The sequence below is a fragment of the Thermobia domestica genome, chromosome 2, assembly GCF_964235325.1.
Source record: "Thermobia domestica chromosome 2, izTheDome1.hap1.1, whole genome shotgun sequence".
Lineage (NCBI taxonomy): Eukaryota > Metazoa > Arthropoda > Insecta > Zygentoma > Lepismatidae > Thermobia > Thermobia domestica.
Genome location: NC_137455.1, coordinates 295722862 through 295743551, shown reverse-complemented (window position 1 = coordinate 295743551; position 20690 = coordinate 295722862). Strand labels below are relative to the sequence as shown.

At 39.1% G+C, this 20690-nt stretch overlaps 1 protein-coding gene across 1 annotated transcript in view; it reads right to left on the bottom strand.

Annotated features, from left to right (window-relative positions):
* Nucleotides 1-4987: 4987 nt before the first annotated feature.
* Nucleotides 4988-20690, bottom strand: part of LOC145678593 (uncharacterized) — a 31633-nt gene continuing 15930 nt past the window's right edge. The window contains exon 5 of the mRNA XM_081748931.1: nt 4988-5987. Coding sequence (XP_081605057.1) covers nt 5085-5987 — 903 coding nt within the window. The 3' untranslated portion in view covers nt 4988-5084. The remainder of the gene's footprint in view (nt 5988-20690) is intronic.

Here is a 20690-nt window from a genome sequence, read left to right as displayed (position 1 = left end):
CCGGGCAAATTCGTTATCAAATTATATTCGTAGAACAACATATTTATAGGCATGCGACAATTATTTTGGACATGAGTGTACATCATTTTTGTACATAGTCCCTCCCTTGTCAATGCACTTAGTCCAGCGGTTTACAAGTTGGTATTCCTTCCAAGAAGGTTTTCAGTTAGTCGCAAAGCCACTTTTGCATCGCTTCCTGTACATGTAAGTCTGTGATTGATGGGCAGAACAATGATAGATGTTCCAAGAAAATGCTACCCCGTCGAATCGCCAGAGGTTGATAGGTGTTATTCTCCCTCTTCGTGCGTCACACTCGTCCGGTCACTTTTCAAGTTCTCGATCAACGAAAAACACGTGTACGTAATCAAGTATTATCCCCGTATTGAGGTAAAAGTCTAAGGTTAATTTCAATACCTTTCACACCTCTGATCAGAGAAATCAGGTTACTGCTCGTTGTTCCTCCTTGGTGCAAACTGCTAGACGTCTTGATAAGCTGGAAAGCAATTGACGCGACCGAGATCAAATTTCGCATACGTGACCGCAGCTGTACTAATTCTAAGCACGCCTGCGAAGAAGGCAGTATGACACCTTGAACGGGTGTTACGGCGAAAGTATAGATAATATTTTACTCACTCTCCTACATGTTGGAAATATTTCTTTTGTATGTACCGAAGAAACTTGAAATTATTTTTTTAAATTACTTTACCAATCTTCTACGCAATATTAATATGATTATGTTATTTATTTTTTAGAAAATATTCAACGATACATTCAATACTTCCACAGAGTTTGAAATAATTTCTGGTGTATTTTATATAGGAAGCATGTTCACAAAATATCGAACCTTTGGTTGGCAAAAATACATTTATTGATTTGGGAATCCGAAACATTAATTCTCTTCAAAGTAGTCTCAATGCACACACTTCTCCTAGCGCTCTCGCCATTGTTGGAAACGCTTCTGAAACCCAGCTTTTGGAATAGTGAACAACCGTGCCGTCGCGTTCCGCATGATGTCTTCTCTTGACTAAAATCGGGTCATACACATAAACTCATGTTTCATCGCCTGTGATCACGGTGTTCAGAAAGTTAGGATCACGGTTTCCATTGTCTAGACGTCGCTGCCTCTGTTCCGTTGTTAGCAGCTTCGGTACAAATTTCACAGACACTCTCCTCGTGCCCAAATTCTCATTCAAAATTGAATGTACTGATCCGATTCTTACCCCTATATCATTCGCAATTTCTCTGACTATAATACGACGGTCCTGCAAGACCACAGTCCGCACTTGCTCAATGACATTGTCATTCCAGTTTATATCCGTGTGCACCAACGAAGTTTAAACGACCGTTCACTTAAACGCGTTCAACATTAAACTTTCAAGTTTAAACGTGGTTCCAGGACTTTTGTTGCACCATTGAAAGTCGAAGTTCGGTACATCTCTCGTTTAAGTAAACTTCGGTCAATTTGTAAAATCGGCTCTCTCTTGCCTCTAAACTTCGTTTAACAAAGTAACAAATGAAGAAAGTATACCACGTGCCGGTCTTTTCGACTTTCAAGTTGTGAATAGTCTAGGAAAAAATAATGAATCCACGAGCAAAAAATTTTTCCGAACGCGAGAAATGTACTGTAATTTCATTAGTGGAAAAATACAAAAGCGTTATTGAATGTAAACAGGCTTACTTGGATCAACAAAGTTTAAATCCCCAACTTCGGCCGTTCAAGCCAAAACCAAGCTTATCCGCCATTGGACCGAGACTTAACCTTGAACGTTGTTGGTGCAGCAAACATTTTCACGAGCTTGGTTACGACCCTCGTTCAACAGTTGAACTTCGGTGATGGACACGGCCTACCTGAACGTGGTTCGATGTCCACTGATGTGCGGACATCTTTGAAGCAGTTCTACCACTCCTTTATGCGTGAGGTGCTCATGGCATGGTCCCCGAAAGCCTGTTGAATCTTGCAATTGTAAACTTCAGTTGATCGAAACTACCTTACAAAAGAAAGGGAGTTAGAAACGAAGGTGCAAAGTTCCTTATTTATGTTGTTTTTAAGTGAGCAGTGAGTATATTAAAATGTGTAACGATTATTTTAACAATGAAACATCAACACTATTCTTGCATTTTACAAATTCAAATTTTTTCTTGGCAAAATGTAGAGTTATTATGAAATTTAGCTTACAATAGTTATTTCAGTGTAATAAAATATATATGTATATATATATATATATATTAAATTTAGTCTGGCGTCCCAGGATTATGCACCGAGATAAAAGGAGACGGTGACAATAACGGATAGTAATGATCGAATAAAGAAAGCGGGAAGAAAAAAGAAAACTCCAAGAAAACCCATGACCACGGTGTTTGTCCGTCATAAAGGATCTAGACCCGACACGCCAGAGATAGAAATAAAGAAATCAAACTTTTTTTTTTTTTTTTTTTTATAAAGATTCTTCCCATCTTGTATGTATATTTTGAATACTAATCATAGAGCTACTTGCTGAAGGACTTCACAAAAAAGAAAAAAGCAAGTATTTATCTACTTTGTTAAAAGAGATTCTTTTAAGAGCCCAGCTGTAAGAAAAAGAAATATCACCTTATGAGCAGCAAAATGTATTAACATGTATCAGTAACTTGTCTTCAAGTTTTGTTCACTTTCTCCTCTATTATATTCTAACATAAGGTAACTTTATTGTATCATGAAAGTTATAGTACTGACATCACAAATATAGCTTTCTCGAGTTCTCCAGCTCTTTTGGACACAAAAATCAGTTTCCTCTCAACTTCCTGTGCAAAAGACGGACAGTATAAATCACTTGTTGAAAGAAAGCTGCAAAATGTTTTCAAATATTCTTGGTTTTACTCTTCAGATTTCGATAGGTTTTTCATGAATTACTCCCTAGTTTTGGCTTCAAGGAAGATAACCGGACAAAGACACACTTTGGGGGTATTCGGATTGGTAGCGAAATAACAAACTGTGAAACAGCAATTAACAGCAGATTGTTAATGATTTATAGTCTATTTGTAGTTATGATACTGTCCCTGTTTCCATCTCTCTAGATTAAAAATATAAATCAATTTGGGATATAAAATTACTATAATTTCCTATAATAGTAGCTATTTTTGATCTACAACGAAATTATCGTATGCACACGGCCACACTGTACTATTATCGTTCAACTTCCACCCGTCTGTGGGGGGAAAAAAAGCCTGAAAATGAACCAAACCTAAAAAAATTAGCTTCTTTTTTTTTTAATTTAAATTCTTGAACTCAGTCTCTGGAAGGCAGTCCCAGTTTTTGTGACTAGAGGTATACAATTAATTCATGGTACAGCAGAGTCCCGAAAACTCGACCTAATGTGGACCAAAGGGTGGCCGAGTCTGTGAAAATGCCGGGTTATCGGGAATGGGGTTTAACCCTTATCCGGGCAAGACATTTTTGTAACGTAAACGGGCAACCGGGGCCTGTGAGGCCCAGTATATATTTTAAGTGCAGAATACACAAAATCAATGCCTATTGTCACTTACTGTTCAGACTAGTCTAGAATGTACCGGTATATATTTTTGTCAAGTAGCGAAACTTCGTGTCACGCGTGTAAGCCGACCAAGCAGAATAGCAAATCCGGTCCAGACATTTTTGTAACGTAAACGGGCAACCGGGGCCTGTCAGGCCCAGTATATATTTTAAGTGCAGAACACTCAAAATTCAATGTCTGTTGCCGCATACTGTTCCGACTAAAGGTTACAATAGTCACGTGTTCAATATATAATTATGTGACAATTTGATCTAATATTTGACAGGAATTTCAGTAAAGTTATACGGGGCCTCCTAGGCCCCGGTTGCCCGGTTACGTCAGGAAAAGATTTTCAAATTTAAAAAAAAAAAAAAAAAAAAAAAACTTTACCAACTCGATATGTTCATGATTTTAACTTCGACAAAAGATAGAAGAATTCAGTATTTTATGTCTTCGAAATATGTATGGTTATTGAGAAATTTTAGAAAAATTAAGCTACTGGGCCTGGGAGGCTCCGGTTGCCCGAATAAGGGTTAAAAAAAAAAAGTAATAAGTACGAGTGTTTCCTCAGACAATACAGTACTGTACTTGTTGCTTGACAATCCAACAGAGAGTAAACTGCCCAATTACCTTTAAACAAAGGAAAAGTACGTACTTTATGAAGGCATAGAGCCTTCACTATACATGAAAATGAAAATTAATGAATACACACTGTACAGTAATTTACCTGATGAGACAGACGGGTAGTTTACTTACTAAGACAGTTGAACTTTTTATATATATATATAAGGGTGTGGCCGATTTAACTGAACTAGCGGGTTATAGAGTGCAGAGTTTTAGGGACCTACTGTATAAATTTAAAACGTGTTGGGGGTTCTATAGACCCCAACGTATACTTGCAGGATTACTTTTTCTTTTTTTCCTCTTCCTATATGATAAATGATTTTTAGCTAAAGTACATACATGAATTCAGTACTATCCGCAAGTTGTTCTTTCTTTGGTGTGTGTGTTTTCATTGCTTTCTGGTAACTCATTAGTTTATATACAGAGAGCGTTCTTACTTTTCCCTCTACATTTTTTACTTTCCAGGCCATAACTACAGCTCGTAGTCATACTAAATTGATACGTGAACATTATTGTTCCTATCAGGAATTCTGTACATCCTTTAGTTTTATTTTGAATTACTCGTAAATAATTGGCTATGGAGATAATAGGGGTTTTACTAAGTTAAATGTCTGATTTAAGGATACGTTGACAAGTGTATGTATAAAATAGCAAATTCTCATACCACTACTTAATTTATTTACTTTCTCCGGTTTTTCTAGTTTGCTCCAATACTCACTTTCGATTATTTTTTTAATCTGTTACTGCTCTTCTGCCTTGTTCTCGATTTCTGTTGCCAACATAAACCTGCTATTCGGAGAACCTTACAGTGAATAGGTTAATCCAGTGTTTCAAATATAAAAATTCTTAAAAAATTTATTCGAACCATTTTATTAATATAATAAAAGTCTGTACAAAACAGCTGAACTGACAAGAGAAAACAATTTCGCTCACAATGCGAAATATTTACTGTCAACAGGATAACCGTTTACGCTTGATTTCAGTTAATTTCCTTTTTCCAGGTGATAATCTACTTCTTGAGGTAACCCTGTTGAAAGAACGTGAAAGACTACTCACTCGTTTACCGAGAGCTCGGTTCCTAAGGAACTGTAATGCTCTAGTCTTCGGAGTTCTCGATGAGCTCGCTGGGGTTGATGTCATACGACTACTGCGCGATCCCAGTACATTTTTACTTCTCAATTCTGGGCTTCTGCCTGGAGATTTCTCAAAGGTCCGAGCTTTCGACGAATCCAATTTAGACACTTTCTTGTCTCTTTTGGGAGATTCCCCTGAGGAGGCCGTTACAGCTGGCAATCGGGATGGTGGTGGTGTTGGCGATCGAGACACTTCTCTAGGTTTTCCTTTAGCATTAGGTGACTTACTATGCCATTTCTTCAACTCCTCTTTCAACATCTTCGCCTCCGCAAAGTTGCTGTCATCATTCTGTAATGAAGTACTACTCAATGATCTCTTCCGTTTTAATTTTTGATTGGCAGTACCAACAGGTTTGACTGTATTTGGAGATACATTTTTCTCACGTCCTCTAGTGTGAATTCCATTCCTGTTCTCCATAGACTTATTATTTTTCTGTGTGGATTTCCTTTCTAACTTTGTAGAACTGTCACCGTTTAACTTCAAGTTAGTTGATCCATTATTAGCTACAGATTGTCTTTTATGGCGAGTGATAACATTCGGTGGGGTTCTGAAGGCTATTTCATCATCACTATCATCGACCTCCATCACCACGGGACCTGTCAGCTTGTCAGAATTCATAGTTGTATTCTCTTCCTCTTGTTCTGATTGTACTGGCGCTTCTACGTCCGACGAAAATTCATTTTCACTACTTGAATCGTCCGGACCAGAACTGTCAACGATCTGAAGAAGAAGAAGAAAAAAAGAAAAAAAATCCTTAGTTATCACACAAGTATCCATTATCAACTATTAAAAAAAATGTAAAAATATTAATACTGACATACATAATTATTTTAATTATAACTGACATACTGACATATTATAATACTGACATACATAAAATTATTTTTGTATTGTACGCAGAACACTGTACAATTATAATCCTCTATTACAGTTTTCTGATTAATACAGCACACGAGAAAAACTTCAAATTCCCGAACCATTTGGTTTCATCGTGTTTTCTTCAACTCAGAAAAAAGGACACAATAAACACATAAAATGAACAGTAGCGTTATCCCAACGAAAATCACATTATAAATTATCGTCCCTAGAGGAAGAAACCACGAGGGAGCACTCAATAAAAGAACGATACTATCTATATGCGACACGAGTTTTCACCCGTTTCTTCTCATAAAAAAAATAAAATAATAGCCTATGAAAGTCTTATATAACAAGTAGGATAGTGTTTGAATCGTTTTTTATTAGGAAAAAAAGTACTCCGTAAACTATTTCCATGTAGTAAACACGCTATAGTACATTTACATTTTCGATTATATTTACTTGTAGACAAATACAAGAAGGTTGTTGCTTGAATGATTGTCTAGCTAGGAAAAAGAAAAATTATTATCCTATTTAGTGCAAGGGAAATATCGCAGAATACAGTGCACTATTTTATCTTGTATTGAATACCTGTGCTAGAGGAAGGAAAACATCCCGCAACCTTCCTTGAAGAATACGCGTAAGTTTTTAAACTGTTTGCCATCAAAATATGTCATTTTCGCTTAAGCTGCCCAACGCAGTGTTGGGCAAAATCAATTGAAATCAATTGCAATTGATCAATCAATTGAAAGTAATTGCTCTGAAAATCAATTGCAATTGATTTCAATTGCAATTGATTTCAATTTGTAATTGACAATTAATTTCAATTGCAATTGAATTCAATCATAAAATTTGCAATTAAATTTTTGTCAATTGTTAATTGTTAATTGGTCACCAGGCAATTGAAACTTTTAATTGTTAATTGTCAATTGCAAAGGGTGCAATTGAAACATTCAATTGTTAATTGCAATTGACAATTGAAACTTGTAATTGTTAATTGTAATTGTTAATTGCAATTGAAATCAGCAATTAAAACTGAAGATAAGAAGATGTGTGTATATTGTATTGTCCACTTGTTACTGTTTTACATATTTCAAATAAGGTACTTATAAGAAATGCTGGATACCTGCCATCCCTTTCCCCCCCTGGGAAGAAAGCCGTGAAACTAAGTATTTTTTAAATATATTATGTTTATGGTTCTATCCCCTTCGAAAGAACTCTATATGCCCGTCATGCATACAATAGGAATGAGCACGAGCGAGTTCGAGCGAGTTTTCTTTAAAACTCGACTCGACTCGAAGCAGACTTCTTTGAGTTCGACTCGAGATCTCGGCTCGAAAAATTTCCCCCAACTCGACTAAATTCGGATCGAGTTTCCAGTCGAGTCGAGCCAATTCAAGCTAAATCCTTTGTGTAGTTCCAAGTACTACTATCTTCAAGTATCCTACATAGACAATATAATTATCAATGATACTACTACTACCACTATAACTAATTATTATTATAACACCGTGTACCTGTATAAACATGGAATATAGGCGGTTTGTATCGGAATACTAAAAATTAGTTACCTGTCGATCTCGGTAGTCAAGAAATCTTCAGGAGGCAAGGACATCGGTCACGAGGTTCTTGGTTTGAGTTCAGGAGGAGCAAGTATTCGGGCTCGAGCCAAAAATTGTTAGAAGTTATGGGACTCCAGCCAAACATGTTTAAAACTGCTCGACCCGGGTTTAGGGTTGTCAACGACTCAAGCGGCTCGCTCACAGCTCATTCACTTATCGAGCCGAACAGAGAAGTGAGCCGAGCCAACAGCTTATCCAACCGAGCCAGCTCGAGCCGAAGACTCACACGAGCCGAACCGAACCGAGCTGATTGCTTACCCCAACCGAGCCGGTTCAAGCCATTGGCTCAGTTAAGCTAACTCGAACCCAGCCTATGGACTCGTTTCAACGGAGCTGGTTCGAGCCATTGGCTCCGATCGAGCCAAGTCGATAACTCGTCTTTACCGAGCCGGTTCAAGCCATTGGCTCAATTGAGCCCAGTCGATGGGTAATCCCAACCAAGCCAGCTCAAGCTGTACGCTCAGTTGAACCGAGCCGAGCTGGTTGACATCACTGTTCCGGTTGGGCTTCTACTTTGGCTAAAAAATTGGACCGTGCAGTTCTCAGCCTTGATGGTAAGAACTACAAAAAATGATATGAAATCTTTAGTTTTATGTCCCACGCTTCTGTCGGTTAGGCTAAAGGAGACGGTGATGATGGGAAATGAACGAAATAAAGAAAGTGGGAGGAAACGGGAGAACCCCGAGAAAATCCACGAGCACGGTGTTTGTCCACCACAAAGTCCAAACTGCGCGAGCTGGGATCGAACCAGGGACCTCAAACACCGGAGGTGAACGCTCTACCACTGACCCACCGCGTAACCTGGTAAGAACTACAGTATATACTTATATTGTTGCTCACGGCGTCATTAACTTGTTTCACCACCAACGTATTTCGAGGTACTTTGTTTTGCATCTTTTGTGTGTGTTTTGTGTCGCTTTGTGCGCCTATTTCCACATTTTGTGCATCACCGGAAGTGGGTCAAAATGGGCCTACAAATATGGCGGAACAAATTATTGCTCTTCCGCCACCAATGAATTTCGAGGTCGTTTCCTTCACATCGTTTTGTGCCGTTTTGTGCGTCTACTTCCGTTTTATGCGTCATGGGAAGTGGACGAAAATGACCAAGAGTTCCGCTACTATCGAATTTCGAGGTCGTTAATTTCACACCGCGTACCCTTTTGTGCGCCTATTTCGACGTTTTGTGCGTCACTGGAAGATGGTCAAAATGGGCCTCGAAGGTGGGACGAAAATGACCCACTTCTCCGCCACTAAAGAATTTCGAGGTCCTTCATTTTGCATCGACTACTAAATTTTCGTGCTGTTTCGTGCCCCCATTTCCACGTTTCGCGCGTCACCAGAAGTGGGTCAAAATGGGCTTCCAAGATGGGACAAAATGACCCACTGTTCCGCCACTATCGAATTTCGAGGTCGTTAATTTCACATCGCGTACCCTTTTGTGCGCGTATTTCGACGTTTTGTGCGTCACTGGAAGACGGTCAAAATGGGCCTCGAATGTGGGACGAAAATGACCCACTGCTCCGCCACTACCAAATTTCGTGGTCCTTCCTTTCGCATCGACAAGTGGATGTTTCGTGCCGTTTCGTGCCCTTATTTCCACGTTTTGCGCGTCACCAGAAGTGTGTCAAAATGGGCCTCTAAAGTGTGAGCAAAATGACCAGTGTTCCGACACTATCGAATTTCTAGGTCGTTTCTTTCGCATCGTTTAGTGCCTATTTTTTTAAAAGTTTTATGTACCTACTTCCTCGTCTTGTGCGTCAGTGAGTTAAACAGGCCTTTAAAGTGGGAGTTAAATAGCTCACTGTTTCGCCACTATCGAATTTTGGGGTCCGTTCTTTCGCGTTTAGTGTCTGTTTGGTACGTTTTGTGCGTCACCAGAAGTGTGTCAAAATGGGCTTCCAAAGTGTGACGAAAATGACCCACTTCTCCGTCACTACCGAATTTCGTGGTCCTTCCTTTCGCATCGACTAGTGAATGTTTCGTGCCGTTTCGTGCCCTTATTTCCACGTTTTGTTCGTCACCAGAAGTGTGTCAAAATGAGCCTCCAAGATGTGACGAAAATGACCCACTGTTCCGACACTATCGAATTTCTAGATCGTTACTTTCGCATCGTTTAGTGCCCTTTTTTAAAGTTTTCTGCGCCTGTTTCTCGTCTTGTGCATCACCCCAGGTGAGTTAAACGGGGCTTTAAAGTGGGAGTTAAATGGCTCACTGTTCCGCCACTATCGAATTTCGGGGTTGGTTCTTTCGCATCGTTTAGTGCGTATTTTGTACTGTTCTGTTCGCCTACTTCCACGTTTTGAGCATCACCAGAAATGCGTCAAAATGGTCCATCAATGTGTGAGGAAATAGAGCTATTGTTCCACCACTATCGCATTTGAAGGTCGTTTCTTTCGCATCGTATAATGCCTGCTTTGTACTGTTTTGTGCTCCTATTTCCACTTTAGTGCGACAACGAAAATGGGTCAAAATGGCCTACAAGTATAGCGGAATAACTTAATGCTGTTCCGTCACCATCGAATGTCGAGGTCGTTTTCTTCACATTTTTTATGCATGATTTGTGTCGCTTTGTGCATCAGTGGGAGAGGGTCAAAATGGACCTTGAAAGTGGAATGGATATGTCTTTTTCTGCCATATTTGTAGGTCGTCTTTGACCCACTTTCGTTGGCCTACAAAATGTGAAAATATGCGCAGAAACGGTAAAAACATGCACTAAACAATGCGAAAAAGCGACCTTGAAATTCGATACTGGTGGGAGAGTGGATCATTTTTCTTCCCACATTGAATGCCCATTTTGACCCACTACCATTGATTCACAAAACGTGGAAATAGTCTTACAAAACGGTAGAAAACACGCACAAGATGATGTGAAGGAAACGACCTCGAAATCGTTACTGACGGAACAGCATTAACTTGTTCCGCCATATTTGTAGGATAAGATTGACCCATTTCCGGTGACGCAGAAAACGAGGAAATAGGCGCACAAAACGACACAAAAAATTTCCATGTAATTAAGCTAAATTTCCATTTAAGTTTGTAAGCTTAATTATATGGAAAATTTTATACATTTTTCCTTTACGTTGGTGTACTTTACGTTGATTTAGAACTTTTAAATGTTATTCAGTTTTCCACTGAAAAGTAAGTTAACAAAGGTTTTGTTACATAAAAGGAAATACCTGTTCTTAAAGGAGCTTTTTGCGCTGAATTCGAATATGCACTCGGTTTTTCTCCATCACGTACGATTTTCCCGTAACAGAGGGATTTTCGGCAAAATCCCTCAAAAATTTCCCTTTTCGTTTATTTTACACCCCAAGATCTTGTCCCCTTGCATATACTAACATAGAAATTATACCTAAGTATACTTTGATTCATATTTAACAAACCCTCCAAGTTTCGTAATAATCGCTTTATTCTTTCTAGAGAAATAAATATGTTTGTATGTATACTGTGTGTACTGTTTATTGCACCTTATAGTAATGCTTTCAGATCTCTTAAGTTGAGGTAAAACGTTTTGCTTTATTACCACAAACACATATATAAAATATAATACAATATAATTTACAAGTGTGACAATTTACAATAAACAATAATACAAATGTACCAAAAGGTCATGAAAAGACAATCAAAACTATCACAATATATAAAACTTCCATTGGGTTACAAAAACGTATACTACTTCCTTCTTTTGTAAGAAATGTTGCATTCTCTAACAAGACCCCAGCAATAGTCCCCTATCATTGAAGGATCCCATCGTCCCTGGTACCTTTTCTCCATTGCCGTTATATCTTGGTGGAATCTTTCCCCCTGTTCGTCGCTGAGAGCACCTAGGTTAGCAGGAAAGAAGCTGAGGTGGGAGTGCAAAAAGTGGATTTTTAAAGACATCCTACAACCCAACTCTTTGTATTTCTGTATCATGTCCTGTACGATTTCTGTGTAACTCTCAGCTTTGTTATTGCCCAGAAAGTTGCGCACAACACTCTTAAATGATGTCCAGGCAGCTAGCTCAGCACTGTTTAACTTGCTGTCAAAGCTATCATCAAGCATTAATTTCCTAATTTGGGGACCAATAAACACTCCCGCTGAAATCTTAGCAGCACTCAGGTTAGGAAACTTATCTCGCAAATACTTGAAACCTTCACCAGATGTGTCCATGGCTTTGACAAAGTTTTTCATAAGTCCTAACTTGATATGAAGTGGCGGTAGTAATATCTTATTAGGATCTACCAAAGGAGCGTATTTGACGTTGCATTCTCCAGGTACGTAATTCACTCTAGGTTCCCATTCCTTCACTTCATAATGTTGGTCATCAGCTCGGCTATCCCATAAACATAAAAAACATTGGTACTTCGTGTAACCGCACTGCAGTCCTAATAAAATACCAACTACCTTGAGATCACAACATATTTGCCAACAATGGTCCTTGTAATTTATAAGATTTAGCAAAGTTGACATGGTGTCATAGGATTCCTTAATCTTCACTGAGTGTGCAAGTGGTATAGAAGGTTTTTTATTTCCATTATGTAAAAGGACAGCTTTAAGGCTGACCTTTGACGCGTCGATAAATAACCTCCATTCTTCTGGAACGTAAGGAATTCCTAGGTCCGCCATCACCCCATTTATATCCGTACATACACACACATTATCTTGCATTGAGAAATAGCTTGAAAATTGAACATGCCTTTTCCTGTACACTGATATGTTCGTTTCTGCATCCAATAAGTTCCACTGCTGGAGCCTTGATCATAGAAGTTCCGCCTCTTGTTTTGTCAGGTGTAAATCACGGACTAGGTCATTAAGTTCACATTGCTGGATGAAATGTGGCTCGCGAACACAGTCAGGGATGAACGTTGGATCCTTGGATGTACATGTTGATGTCGATGGTTCATCAAGGTCATGATCATCATCAGAGTCTTTTGGCCATATCTCTTCCCAGTTGGTAGGGGGCTCGGGAAGTGGAAGTTCTTTTGCATTCTGTTACATTTGATAACAAATATTGATAACCATTTCATGAATAAAACGAAAAAACTTGGAGAATTGTATATATATGTATTAAGATATACATATACTGTACGTTTTTAAAAAAATATATGTTGGAAGTACATTCTATTTTTATACACGTTTCTAATTTAGAGAGAGCAATACAAGTGTGTTGTTGACTATTGTAAATATTCATTTTTATGCCTGTGTTTGTAGTAATAAAGCAAATCGTTTTTACCCCAACTCAGGAGATCTGAAAGCATTACTATCAGGTGCAATAAACAGTGCACACAGTATACATACAAAATATTTATTTCTCTAGAAAGAACAAAGCGATTTTTACGAAACTTTTAGGGTTTATTAAATATAAATCAAGGTATACTTAGGTATAATTTCTATGTTACTATATGTAAGAGGACAGGAGCTAGGGGAATAAAATATCTGAAAAAGGGAAGTTTTTGAGGGAATTTCCCGAAAATCCCTCTGTTACGGGAAAACTGTACGTGATGGAGAGAAACCGAGTACATATTCGAATTCAGCGCAAAAAGTTCCTTTAAGATCAGGTGATTTTTCTCATGTAACAAACAAAAAGTTTAAATTTGTTAACTAGTGTAATTCAACAAGGAAATAATTATTAATTATAATTATTATCTATATAATTGAATTCATTGTAATTTGTTCCATAACAAACACTTTACCATTTCGTACTAGCTGTTATGCCCGTTCTTCGCATGGATCAGATAAAATATCAATGTAAACGAAATGAACAACGGGAGAACAATTAAGAAACATTTCTAAAATTGGATATATTTTGTGTGAATATATATCCAACAATGTACATGTGTTTTCATTGGGAAGGCCGATGGGGGCTGAATTTGAACGTATACACTATCTGGGTGTCACTATACGTCTGAGGAACCCCAATAAATATGGATTCGACACAAATTCTACTACTTTTACATGTCCCGGTGAAAGACACCTCAGACCCCCTTGGTTCGTATTGTGAAAAAATCTCCTCTGGCCCCCACTAACCCCCAATCAATACCGCGAAAACTATGAATGTGACACTAACATTTGCCATTTTCTACTACTTTTTACATATGCCGGTAAAAGTCCCTATAATCCTCTGGTTCCAATTTTGAAAAAAAAAAATGCCTCTGGCCCACAGCCGATGGGGGCTGTATTTGGAAGTCAACGCCTGTGGAAGTATTACCATTCATCTCAGCAACAGTGAAAACTATGGATTTGATACTAATATCAGTCACTTTCCATTATTTTTACATGTCTCGCAATTCCCCACCCCCGGTGACTCCCGGCCCGCATTCAATGGTGGCTAAATTTGAAAATCGTCGCTAATGAAAGTATCATCATTGATCTCAGCCACCGCCAAAACTACGGATTTGACATCGGTCATTGTGGATTATTTTTACATGTCTCGTGATCCCCTTTATAATGCCCCCCTTTCTTCGCTGATGGGGGCTAAATATGAAAGTAAACGCGGTCTTGAGTTTCACCATTGAGCTCAGCTATCCCGAAAACTATGGATTTGACATTAATAACGATCATTTTCGATTATTTTTACATGTCTCGGAATTCCCCCCTCTGGTGACCCAAGACCCGCATACAACGGTGGATGAATTTGAAAGTCATCGCTAATGGTAGTGTCACCATTGATATCAGCAACCGCGAAAACTATGGATTTGACACTAATATCGGTCATTTTGGATTACTTTTACGTTTCGGTATCCCCCCCCTCCCCCCGTTGACCCACGGCCCGCAGCCGAATAGGGTGAATTTGGAAGTTAATGCGATCGGAGTTCCACCATTGATCTCAGCGACCGCGAAAACTATGAAATCGACACTGATATCGTTCTACTTTTACATGTCCCGGTAAACGCCCCCCTGAGACCCCCTGGTTCGAATTTTGTTGAAAACGCTTTGCCTTGGTGTGGGACCTAGACCAAGGTGTCTTTGACCAAAATTTGGTAACTCTCGGTCGGCTTTTCTGGTCCCCAGGCCGGTCCCGGTAAACGTCCCCTGGAGACCCCCTAGTAAGGAATTAAAAAAAAAAGTCTTCGTCTTGGTCTGGGGCCTAGACCAAGCTACCCGTGACCAAATTTTGAAAAGTTTCGGTCCACTCGTCTCGTCCACAGGCCGCACAAAGATAGACAGACAGACACACAAAAAAACTCTATTTTATTTATATTAGAAAGGTCAGATCCGCCGTTATTGTATTAGTGCGGTGGTTGAGCGATTGATGGTAGAAATTCAAACTCCGATGAGTGATAATTTCATAGGCTTGTTTTATTACAAGTTTAAACTCTTTAGTCAGTAGAGAGGAGGGCGTGAATCATGGGTCAGAGTTGATGGCAATGGGTTTTGGTGGGTCTGTGGGTCACAGTGGGTACGAGTGGTTTATGGTGGGTGGTGGGTCAGAGTGGATCACGGTGGGTCGTGGGTCACGACGGGTGGTGAGTCAATTGGTCGTGGCTAAAGTTTTCATTGCCCCACGCCCTCTCTGAACTACAGTGTTGAAAATTAATCAGTGAAAATCAATTGCAATTGATCAATCAATTGAAAGTAATTGCTGTGGAAATCAATTGCAATTGAATCAATTGCCAATTAATTTCAATTGCAATTGAATTACAGAATTCAATTGCAATTACTTTTCACTGCAATTGCTTTCAATCAATTGATCAATTGCAATTGATTCTCCTTTTTCAATGGCCAAGTGCAATTAACAATTAACCATTACTTATTTCAATTGTTAATTGCAATTAACAATTAAATTTACAGATTAATTGTTAATTGTTAATTCAATTGAAATTTGCCCAACACTGGCCCAACGAACACGACAAACTCATTAATACATTCAAATACTTGCTTTGCACGGAGCATATGAATTTTATATAAGAACAAGAACTGCTACGGACTAGCAAAGGGTGCATCGAAGCACAGGTAGTCATCCCTCAACTTATTGGGAGTCTGTTTGACCCTATGAGAGATCTGTGCAACGCAAATTATCAAGTGTCCTGTACGCGGCCCCTAAGTAGCCCGCAAATTAAATATGCACACGGCCCTCAGACACTGAAGCGTGGACAACGAACAGGAAATCTGTGTGCATGTGTCATTATGCTTCGTCGACGTCAAAGGGCGTGGCTAGGGGGTGGTCAGCGGAGCTGACCTCCTCTGAAACTAAGTTATTTATTAGTATGTACGTATGAATGAACGAACGAGTGTAAGGTGAACTCAAGTCAGCCCCACAAGTGACACGAACAAAAACACATTACTTTACCCCTGTGCCCCTTCCCCTATCTAAATGTTCTGGCTACGGACCTGGTTCAATATAAACAAAGCATTTTTCGAACGGAGCTGCAAGGTCGGCTTACAGGGAGATGGCATTTCATAACGGGAAAATTGGTGCAAGTATAGAAGACACTACAACACTGATGCACGGATGGAAGCTATGAAGAGAAAAGAAACGTACGCAATGTCGATCGGAAAGCTGATTGCGCAAAGTGACCACAATGAGATCATAAGACATTTTGTCGCATAACCGTGACGGACAACATGTCATGGTCAACGGTGTTAACTCGACGTTGGAGCACGATAACGGATGTAGATTTATTCAGGCCGATGATTTGATGGCGTCTATTGAACGTTGGTTTGTTGGCGTGCATGCTTTTGCGGTTGCTTCTACTGACTTTGAACCACGAATTCCTCAGGCTACAATGGGCATGTGGATACTATCGCTTATATGCTCAGTGGCTTCGGACAAATCCCGCCAATTTGTTCTGCAGTGATGGTCGCGTATGCCCTAGACACTATCGTGTTGAGTGCAAACTGCCAATCTACATTACTGAACCGTAGATATGTTGATGTGGGTACACCTCGCGACTTCGGTTGCTATGAATTGGGCAACCTCACCAATGGCCACATCAGGAAAGTTCTACGAGGCTGAGATCGTACCTTCAGACAATCCCGGATACTTTATTTCAGCAGGACAATCCCCGGCTGCATGTATCCTGGAATACAGAAGTCTCCTCCAAAGAACAACATATACCTTTGCTTCCCTGGTCTGCACGATTTCGTGACATGTTTCTCATCGAATATGTATGTACGGGATATGTTGAGAAGCACCTTGTCCGTCAAGGTCTTCCAGTAGTATCGGTATCACGGAATTGCATACAAGCAGTGTAGCAAGTGATTCATCAGGAACACACCCAACGCGTTTAGTTCGATGCCACGAGTAATATAAAGGCTCTGATTCATTCCATACGAATTTATTACAGTCAGAAGTTGTACAATTTTGAAATCGTGATCATTTTTGTACAGTTATGTCAGGAACTTGTGATTATACATTTCGTTCTATTTACACGTGTCTTTCTTATGTTATATTAGTGATTGGAAAGCAGTAAAAGTAACAGGAATATTATTTCCCTTTTATCAGCTACAAGTCTCGCATATGATCGAGAAGGACGTAAAGCAGTACGAGTTAGATCAACAATTCTGCCATATGCAGACTTCCGTAGAACAATTTGTAAAACAGGACTCAACTCTGGAAATCTTTCTTACACTTTCCACACTTAGTTCTTAATTTGATCTATGCTTATCATCCGAGTTGAAGAAAGACGGACGGTTTTCGACGTTTCTCTCCTGTAGAAGTACAATAAGAAAACAGAAGAATATTTTATGATCTTAGGCAAATTTAGTTGACATTTTGTGATCAAGCACAATAACATTTATCGTAGTGCGAGGACTGCTGAAGAAGTCTGTGCACACTACTACTTACAGTAGTGCTAGTGTTCTGCATAAAATTCGAAAGAATAGACATTTCTGTGTTTATCTTTTATTGTTTGTTTAAGCCGATTAGTTTATTTTTCACAGCAGTCTGAAGAAGCAGTTTTGTGTGAGAAATGTTTTTTCTCATGAACACTTTTGGACTCAATAATTTCTTATAATTTTACATGGCAGTTTTGTGTAAGAAATGGATATTTCTGACGAACACCTTCGGGAACAATGGTTTCTTATAATTCCAAATGAAGTTTAATACCGAAGCAATGAATCTAACTACTTCATTTTGCTTTTAGGGATGAAGCACCATCCAATAGGACTACGTACAATGGTTTTCCGAATTCCAGCGTGGTCGCACATTTCTCAGTGATAAATTTCGTGAAGGTGTCCATCCATGTCTGTCGTTGCTAATAACCTTGATTCTGGGCGTGAAGTGACAGAGGGAGATCGGCATGTGATACACCATGAGATTCAGGCATCCTTAAATATTGATAGGAAAGCAATACATACGATTTTGCATGGTCAACTTAACGTATGGAACTTTCAAGCAGTTGGATCCCACACCACTTGACCGAATCTCAAATATAGCTCGTGTCAATTGGTGTAACGAAATGTGTAAAGAATTCAACCGAGGTAAATCAAATTCGGTGTACTCCATCGTTACAGGAGACGACACTTGGATTTACTGATACAAACCCAAAACTAAACACCAATCTATTGTTTGGGTATTTTAAAGTGAGCTAAAACCAAGAAAAGTTAATCGTTCGAGGAGTACTGACAAGCAAATTATTGCTTGTTTGTTCGGTTATACTAGAGATGTGGCAACAATTATTTTATAAGATCGAAGGACTGTAAATGCTGAGTGGTATACAACAATTTGTTTTCCACAGGTCATCAATGAATTGCGTAAAACAAACCCAAATGATCGCATCATTCTTCGTAACAACGCCAGATCCCACTCTGCACAGTAAACTGTTGATTTTTGTCCAGTGAAAATGTCGAATTAATTACTGATTGTCCGTACTCACCCAATTTATTACCCAATGACTTCTTTTTATTTTTAAAGATACAAATAAGATGCGTTGTGCGCGATTTGTGTCGCCTGAAGCAGCTGTAGACGCATTCCGAGCAACGGTTCCTGAGGCACTTCTTCAAACTTGTGTGAAAAATACATGAATAGGTTTAAACAAATAATCAAATGTAATTTAAACATAAAAGGAGCTATTCTTCTGAATTTTAACATATCAGAACACTGTAAGTAGTAGTGTGCAGAAACTTTTCTAGCAGCCCTCGTTTATATCAGATTAAAAAATATATATTTATACGTATGGTACATGTCAACATAAGAGATTACAAACAATTAAAGTTTAGTTAGTAATGTTCGTTCCACGCTATCTAGAGTGTCAGTTAGCTACGTAATACCTTCTTAAAAGGCAGAAACTGCATCCTATACTTATTCTGCTGATATTTCAAAAGAAGTTTAGATCGAAGTTGTGAACTAGTTCTCTCAAAATACAAGAATTGTGTGAGGGAACGGAAACTAAAAACACGAGAAGCAAGACACTCATAGCCAGCTTTCTCAAAGTGGAGTAATGAAATCGAAACCAACAAAATTACCGAATTCTGGTCCGGTAGTGCGCTAAGGAAGTTAATACAAACCAAAATTTCTTACATTGGTATTCTTTTAAGGAATTTGTTATATGTATATTAATACGAAGTTCGGCTAAAAAATCACGGAACTGGCAACCTATCAGTAGTATACGTGCAGCAGTGGGGAGCGCATGTATGGAGAGCAACCTTGAACCTTCGAGAAGAGAATGATATACATGTGTTGCCGCTCCCAGTCGGGTTTAGTCTGTGAGCAGTAATTGAAGAGAGTGGTGTATAATCGTGTTGCCAGACGAATGGCAAATGTGAAAATTGAAATTCCTTGTGAAATAGAAGAAATCACTGAGTGAGTGTGTGAGACTGTTGTAGGATGTATATGGTGATAATACGGTGTCGTGTACGCCAAGTGTTTGAGTGGCACAATCGCTTAAGCGAGGGACGCGAGAACGTTGATGATGATGAAAGAACAGGTTGTTCTGTCACAGCAATAATAGAAGAAAATGTGGCGAAAGTGAGTGACATTGTCAGGAAGAATTGCAGGCTCAGTATTCAAATGATAGCAGACACGATGGGCATTGATAAAGAGTATGTCCGCGCACTATTTGAACATTTGCTAAAATGGTACCAAAAAACCTCATGCAGAAGCAGAAGAATTTTCGGAAGCACGTGTGCAGTGACACAATGGAGCGTCTGGAAGCAGAACCGAATATGATAACGAAAATCGTCACTGGTGGTGAGACGTGATCTTCAGTATAGTCCTTAAACGAAAAGTCAATCCATGCACTAGAAAATTCCCTCATCACCGCGAATGAAAAAGGAACGCAAGAGCAGATCGAAAGTGAAGATCATGCTCATTGTGTTCTTTGATACCAATGGCCTGCTCCTGATTGAATGGATACCATCAGGTCACACTGAGTATGCAGTATCAGCAGATTTTGGTGAAGCTGCGAAAGCACGTGAGAAAGAAACGACCCCTCTTATGGAAGAACAATGAATGGATTGTGCATCACGACAATGCTCCTTCGCATACTGGTTTGACCGTTAAGCAGTTTCTGGCAGCTAAGATGATTCCAATGTTGAAATAGCCACCTTGTTCGCCAGATCTGACACCGTAAGATTCTTTTCTTTTTCCGGAAATGAAATCCGTCCTCAAAGGAACTCATTTTCAGACTGTGGAAGAGATTTCCACAACTGCTTCAAACAATGGAAATTTCGTATGCAATTGTGTATAGAGAGGGGAGAGGAATATGTTGAAGGGGATTACCTTTAACTTGTAAGTTTGTGACAATAAACCATAGTTTTAGCATCAGTCCCGTTATTTTTTAGCCAGACTTCATATTCTTTTTACTAGTAACATACAAAACTGTTTCTTTCATTAAAAAGTGTTTGAGATTTTATCATCAATAGTGTACCTGGCACTAACTCAACTTCACTCGAGGGGAAGTTAACGAACACATAGTTGATTACAGTTTCACTCTGTAAGGACTGGGGCCTCTTTCTTTCTACTGTATCCCATAAATAAAGGAAAGGAAACTAGACTGAAGGCAATTGCAAATATAAGGTACAA